This window comes from Pongo abelii, chromosome 9, assembly GCF_028885655.2.
Source record: "Pongo abelii isolate AG06213 chromosome 9, NHGRI_mPonAbe1-v2.0_pri, whole genome shotgun sequence".
Taxonomy (NCBI): domain Eukaryota; kingdom Metazoa; phylum Chordata; class Mammalia; order Primates; family Hominidae; genus Pongo; species Pongo abelii.
The window spans coordinates 59,061,906-59,068,890 of record NC_071994.2 but is presented as its reverse complement, the minus strand read 5'-3'; the positions used below and the strand labels follow the sequence as shown (position 1 = coordinate 59,068,890).

The 6,985-nt window shown below is 40.1% G+C and overlaps 1 protein-coding gene across 1 annotated transcript; it reads left to right on the top strand.

Annotated features, from left to right (window-relative positions):
* The first annotated feature begins 4,257 nt into the window (after nt 1-4,257).
* Nucleotides 4,258-6,780, top strand: LOC100450515 (glycolipid transfer protein). Its single transcript, XM_054525842.2, has 2 exons — nt 4,258-5,022; nt 6,349-6,780. Exon 1 carries the CDS (start codon nt 4,314-4,316, stop codon nt 4,941-4,943), a length of 630 nt encoding a protein of 209 aa, XP_054381817.1. The 5' UTR covers nt 4,258-4,313; the 3' UTR covers nt 4,944-5,022; nt 6,349-6,780.
* The last annotated feature ends 205 nt before the right edge of the window (nt 6,781-6,985 follow it).

Genomic DNA, 6,985 nt, shown 5'->3' with positions numbered 1-6,985 from the left:
TAGCTTTGATTTTATCTCTATTGTTTGTTTTCTGTTTCACTGATTTCTGCTCTTTATTGTTTCTTTCTTTTTATTTTGGTCTTAATTTGTTCATGTTTTTTATACTTCTGAAGCTTGAAGGTTAGATCTTGATTTTTTTAATTATTAAGTGATAGAATTCACCAGTGTGGCCATGTGTGCCTGGAGCTTTCTTTGTAGAAGAGTTTTTAATTATAAATTCAATTTCCTTAGTAGATACAGGATTATTTGCAATTACTGTATCTTCTTGATCAATTTTGGGAAGGTGCGTTTTTAAAAGAGTACTTCTGTTTCTTCTAAATTGTCAAATTTTGACAAAAAATCATTCAAAAGAGCTTTTTATTTCTGTATTTTTAATACTGGTAGTACATACCATGATAGTCTCTCTTTGATTCCCAGTGTGAGTTTTGTGTTTTCTCTATTTATATTTTTCTTCATTGGTATTGCTAGGAATTTATCAATTTTATTACCTTTTCAAAAATATAAATTTCATTATTATTGTTATTTTTCTATTGTACCTTTGCTTTTTTTTTTTTTTTTTTTTTTGAGATGGAGTCTCGCTCTGTCACCCAGGCTGGAGTGCAGTGGCATGATCTCAGCTCACTGCAAGCTCTGCCTCCCAGATTCATGCCATTCTCCTGACTCAGCCTCCCAAGTAGCTGGGACTACAGGCGCCTGCCACTATGCCCGGCTAATTTTTCTTTTCTTTTTTTTTTTTTTTTTTTTTTGTATTTTTAGTAGAGATGGGGTTTCACCATGTTAGCCAGGATGGTCTCGATCTCCTGACCTCATGATCCTCCCATCTTGGCCTCCCAAAGTGCTGGGATTACAAGCGTGAGCCACCACACCTGGCCCCTTTGCTTTTTAGTTTTTTTTCCAACCTTTATTATTTCCTTCCTTTTACAGTAGTTCCATCTTATCTTTAAGGGATAAATTCCAAGACCCCCACTGGTTGTATGAAAAGTGTTTCAATTGACAGCAACCAAAACACATTTCTGTTCATCTCTTCAACACACAAATGTAATGCTTTTTCTATCTTAATTAAGTAATTGTCATGTAATGTAGCCATAGCTTTTGCAGTTTGAGGTGCAACAGCAAAACTAGCATGATTTTTTTTTTGCTTCCTTTATGATACAACTAGTTTTTACTGTAGACCTTAGCAGCCTCCACATTCTATTTTTTTTTCTTCCTTATTAAGTTGTAAACTTTCACCTGCACTTAGAGGGAGCACTCTACCACTTCTCTTTGGCATATCTGAATTGCCAGCATCCCTACTTCTAATGCTTTGGAGCCATTAATAAGTAAAATAAAGTTTACTTGAACACAAGCACTGTGATACCACAACAACTGATCTAGCAACTGAGAGGGCTACTAAGTAACAAATGGGTAGGTAGGGTACACAGCATGGATATGCTAGGCAAAGGGGTGAATCACATCCCAGGAAGGACAAAGCAGGACCACAAGAGATTTCATCACACTATTCAAAGTGGTACATAATTTTAAACATATGAATTATTTATTTCTGGAATTACTGAATGGAGAAAATCTGCTTACCTTTTAAAAACAAACAACTCTTCATTTCATTGATCTTTTCTTTTGTTTTTCTAGTCTTCTTTTCACTTATTTCTGCTCTGATCTTTATTATTTCCTTCCTTCTACTAATTTTACAAAGTATACATCTGATAAAGGATTAGCATCCAAAATATTTAAGAGACTCCAACAATTCAATAGCAATAAAACAAATGAACCAGTGAAAAAGTGGGCAAAAGAACTGAATAGATATTTCTGAAAAGAAGACTCAAAAATGACCAATAGATATAAGAAAAAATGTGCAATGTAACTCATCATCAGGAAAATGCAAATCAAAACCACAATGAGATATCATTTCTCCAGTTAGAATGGCTACTATCAAAAATACAAAAGATTACAAGAATTGTAGAGGATATGGAGAAAAGAGAACCCTCATACACTGTTGGTGGGAATGTATTTTAGTACAGCCATTAGGGAAAACAGTATGGAAGTTCCTCAAAATATTAAAAATAGAACTACCATATATTCAGAAATCCTGCTCCTGGGTTGATATCCAAGGGAAATGAAATCAGTATATTGAAAAGATATCTGCATCCCCATGTTTCTTGCAGCACTATTCACAATGGCCAAGATACAGAATTAACCTAAGTGTCCATCAACAGATAAACTGATGAAGAAAATGTGGTACATATTCACAATGGAATACTATTTAGCCTAAAAAAGAATGAAATTCTGTCATTTCTAGTGACTTGGATAAGCCAGAGGACATTCTGTTAAGTGAAATATGCAAGGCACAGGAAGAAAAATAGTGCATGATCTCACTCATATGTAGAATCTAAACGAGGTGATCTCACAGAAGTTGAGAGTAAAATGGTGGTTGCCATAGGCTAAGTAGGTTAGGTGAAAGGGGAGATGAGTAGACACTGGTCAAAGGATATGTAATTACATTTAGATGGGAGGAACATCCTGGGTTGATATCCAAGGGAAATGAAATCAGTATATTGAAAAAATATACTGTTTTTTTTTTTTTTTGAGACAGAGTCTTGCTCTATTACCCAGGCTGGAGTGCAGTGGTGCAATCTCGGCCCATTGCAAACTCTGCCTCCTGGGTTCAAGTGATTCTCCTGCTTCAGCCTCCTGAGTAGCTGGGATTACAGGCACCCACCACCACAGCCAGCTAATTTTTGTATTTTTAGTGGAGATGGGGTTCATCACATTGGCTAGGCTGGTCTCATACTCCTGACCTCAGGTGATCACCCACCTCGGCCTCCCAAAGTTCTGGGATTACAGATGAGCCACCACGCCCGGCCTGGAGGAACAATTTTAAGAGATCTATTATACAGCATGGTGACTGTAGCTGATGATAGTATATTGTGTTCTGAAAAATGCAGAGTGGGTAAGTGTTCTTACCACAAAAATACCATATGAGGTAATATATTTGTTATTTAGCTAAATTTATACCACAATGTCTATGTACTTCAGCATCACATTGTACAGGATAGATCCATACAATTTGAACTGTCCAAAAACTTTTTTAATTTAATTGCTGAGGAGTATTTCCTTGTAGGGATACAGTAAGTGTTGTGTCATTATTCTTGGTGAAAATACATTTGCTTTGTTTCCATTTTAGCTATTAAATAAAGCTGCTATTAACATTTGTGTACAAACTGTTAAGTGAACATCCTTATCCACTCTCTGGGATACATTCCAAAGATAAATTGTTGAGTGATATGGTAAGTGTATATTTAACTTTTTAAGAAAATTAAAACAGTTTTCTAGAGTACTGTACCATTTTACTTCTCCACTGGCAATGTATAGAAGATCCACTTTCTCTAAATCCTTGCCAATATTTGAAACTATGAGTATTTTTTTACTTTAGCTTTCTAAGAGATGTATACTGCTGTATCATCATGGTTTCTTCTGAGACCTCTCTCCTGTTCTTGTAGATGGGGTCTTTTTCTCCCTGTGTCTTCACAGGGTCTTCCCTCTGTATGTTTGTGTCCTAATCTCTTCTTCTCATAGGGACATCAGTCATGTTGGATTAAGGCTCACTCTAATGAACTCATTTTAACTTAACTAGCTCTCTGAAGACCTCCTTCCCCAAAATACTCATATTTTGAGATACTGGGGCTAAGTATTTCAACATATGAATATTAGAGGGACAAAATTCAGCCCATAACAAGGTCTTTTTAAAATATATGCTCAGCATTGAAGAATATTTCTGAATATTTTAAATAGGTTCTAATTCAAAGACATTATTTTTTAAATGACAAGTAGCTTAATTTGGCTACAGCATGAGACACAAGAAGGGCAGTGATAGAAGATAAGCCTTTAATTTTTTAATATTCATACCAAATGAAAATAAATAACAAATTTCATGAAGTAGAGGGAGGAAGAATAAGGATATATTATATGTGCTGAACTCTTTACATTTTATAAGGGATGTCCATTAAGCCACTCCTTAATACTGATAAATTAAAAATAGAAATACGTTTACTATTCAGAGCTCATAATTTTAAAAAGTAAGAATAAAAAGTGTAGCAAAGTGAAGCCTCTGGAGAACAGATTTAGGGACTCTTTCACTTTGTATGTACTACGTTGTCATTTGGAATTAAAATACACACATAGATGCATTATCACTGTGATCATGAAAACGTACCAAAAAAAGGGCTGTGACGGCCCCGGCGCTGACGGCGGCGGGCGGGGGGTGCGGTGTGGACGCCCGCGGTGCCGGCTGGGGCATCACCACGGGCCTCGACCCCGAAATGGCGCTGCTGGCCGAACACCTGCTGAAGCCGCTGCCGGCAGACAAGCAGATCAAGACCGGGCCCTTCCTCAAGGCGGTGTCCCACCTGCCGCCCTTCTTCGATTGCCTTGGGTCCCCAGTGTTTACTCCCATCAAGGCAGACATAAGAGGCAACATCACGAAAATCAAAGCTGTGTACGACACCAACCCAGCCAAGTTCCGGACCCTGCAGAACATCCTGGAGGTGGAGAAAGAAATGTATGGAGCAGAGCGGCCCAAAGTAGGGGCCACACTGGCGCTGATGTGGCTGAAAAGAGGCCTCCGCTTCATCCAGGTCTTCCTCCAGAGCATCTGCGACGAGGAGCGGGATGAGAACCACCCCAACCTCATCCGCGTCAACGCCACCAAGGCCTACGAAATGGCCCTCAAGAAGTACCACGGCTGGACCGTGCAGAAGATCTTCCAGGCAGCACTGTACGCGGCCTCCTGTAAGTCCGACTTCCTGAAAGCGCTCTCCAAGGGGCAGAATGTGACGGAGGAGGAGTGCCTGGAGAAGATCCCCCTCTTCCTAGTCAACTACACGGCGACCATCGATGTCATCTACGAGACATACACCCAGATGAACGCTGAGCTTAACTACAAGGTGTAAGCATGCCCACCGCTGGACACGCACCCGACTCGTGGCCACACGGAGAAACGGCAAACCAGAATCACTGTGAATCAAGTCGGTGAGCTGCCCCTGGTCTGCGTCCCCCAGGGTCCTGCCCAGGGTCCTGCCAGAGTCTGCAGGGGACAGCCCTTGTTTTTTAAGTCTTTTTTTTTTTTTGTCTATTCTAAAGGACCAGTAAATAATGATCTTACTTCCAAATCTCCTTGGAATTTCACGACAGCACAGACTGACTTTATACCTTCATTTCAGTGTGGTAAAAATCGATTAACACTTCCAATGTGTCAAGTCCTAGGGTTTTTTGGTTTTGTTTTGTCACCAACGAGGAACATGGCTCTGGGTGAATGGTGTCATCCACCTCGCTTTAAAAATAAGCACATGATGGCTGGGCGCCGTGGCTCACGCCTGTAATCCCAGCACTTTGGGAGGCCAAGACGGGCGGATCACTTGAGGTCAGGAGTTTGAGACCAGCCTGGCCAACATGGTGAAACCCCATCTCTACTAAAAATATAAAAAATTAGCCAGGGGTGGTGGCACGTGCCTGTAGTTCCAGCTACTCAGGAGGCTGAGGCAGGAGAATCGCTTGAACCCAGGAGGTGGAGGTTGCAGTGAGCTGAGATCGCACCATTGCACTCCAGCCTGGGCAACAAGAGCGAAAATCCATCTCAAAAAAAAAAAAAAAGAGGCAGGTGGATCACTTGAGGTGAGGGTTTGAGATCAGCCTGACCAACATGGTGAAACCCTGTCTCTACTAAAAATATAAAATTAGCCAGGCATGGTAGCGCATGCCTGTAATCCCATCTTCTTGGGAGGCTGCGGCAGGAGAATCACTACAACCCGGGAGGTGGAGGTAGCAGTAGCTGAGATCGCGCCACTGCATTCCAGCCTGGGCAACAAGAGTGAAACTCTGTCTCAAAAAAAAAAAAAAAAAAAAAGCAGGTGACCTTATGAGACTCTCACTGTATTGCTATTTTGGTTATTTTAAGGACTATAAAGAGTTTGATTTGAAATTATGCAGGAACCCTATGTGGGATTTTTTAAAAAAGCAAACTGGTGTGTATTCTCGCTGGTGTGTATTCTCATGCAGTTTGCACAGCCCAGCCTCACAGCACTATTATAAACCCTGCTCTTTCTGTCTCACTAGACAGGTTTTTTTGTTCGTTTTCTTTTTTCTGGTTGTTTTTGTTGTTGTTGTTGTTGTTGTTGTTGTTTTACAGCTGAAACCAACCAGCAAGCCCTTGATGACCAAGAGACGTTTCTTTCAAAGCTATAGGGCACAAACAATTGACCATAGAAGACTCTGTTTGCATTCTTCTGCAGAATTATTTCCTTCAGGGACACATTTTCCAACCTAAGAAACTACCTACTGTGTGTATTCTCTTGACAGGGAGAGATGAACCCTTCAGCTGCTAAGATCCAAGAAAACGCCTCACTGCCTTAACCTTAACTGTTCTTCCTGGCGCTAACAAGAGCTGTATTTTCTAAAGTGCTGGGGCAAACAAAGAAACCCCAAAAGAGTTGATGTGTGTTTTAAAAGAAAAAACCCAATGAGGAACAATTGGAGATTTTTATGCAGAAACTAAATAATCCTTAATAAATAAATCTCTATTTTGGAATCACAAAAAAAAAAAAAAAAAAAGAAAGAAAGAAAACATACCAAGAAAAGTAGTATCAGGCCATTGTAAGTATTGAATGACCCTATGATCCACTTTATTCTTTAGCTATAAAGCTCCACAATGCAAGCTCTCATTGCTTGATGGTACTACCTAGGCTTGCAGTTGGCAATTAAGGGTCCAGAACAGCAATTACTTACAGGGAGGTGAACCAGAAAGGATGGGATGAGAGAGGCTAATGTGTTAGTGGAAATGGGGTAGAGGCTAAGAAACATCTCAGTGAGAAATCCTGCCTCAAATGCCTCTGGTCTCTAATTTTTCTGTAGTTCTTGTGCAGGAAATCACAAGATGTCCAGCAACTTGATAAGCCTGGTTTAGTCAACTTTCACTTCTGCTCCTGTAGGCATCTTC

Excerpts from the sequence above, each read along its gene's own strand:
- LOC100450515 (XM_054525842.2), top strand. The coding sequence starts at position 4,314 with ATGGCGCTGCTGGCCGAACACCTGCTGAAGCCGCTGCCGGCAGACAAG.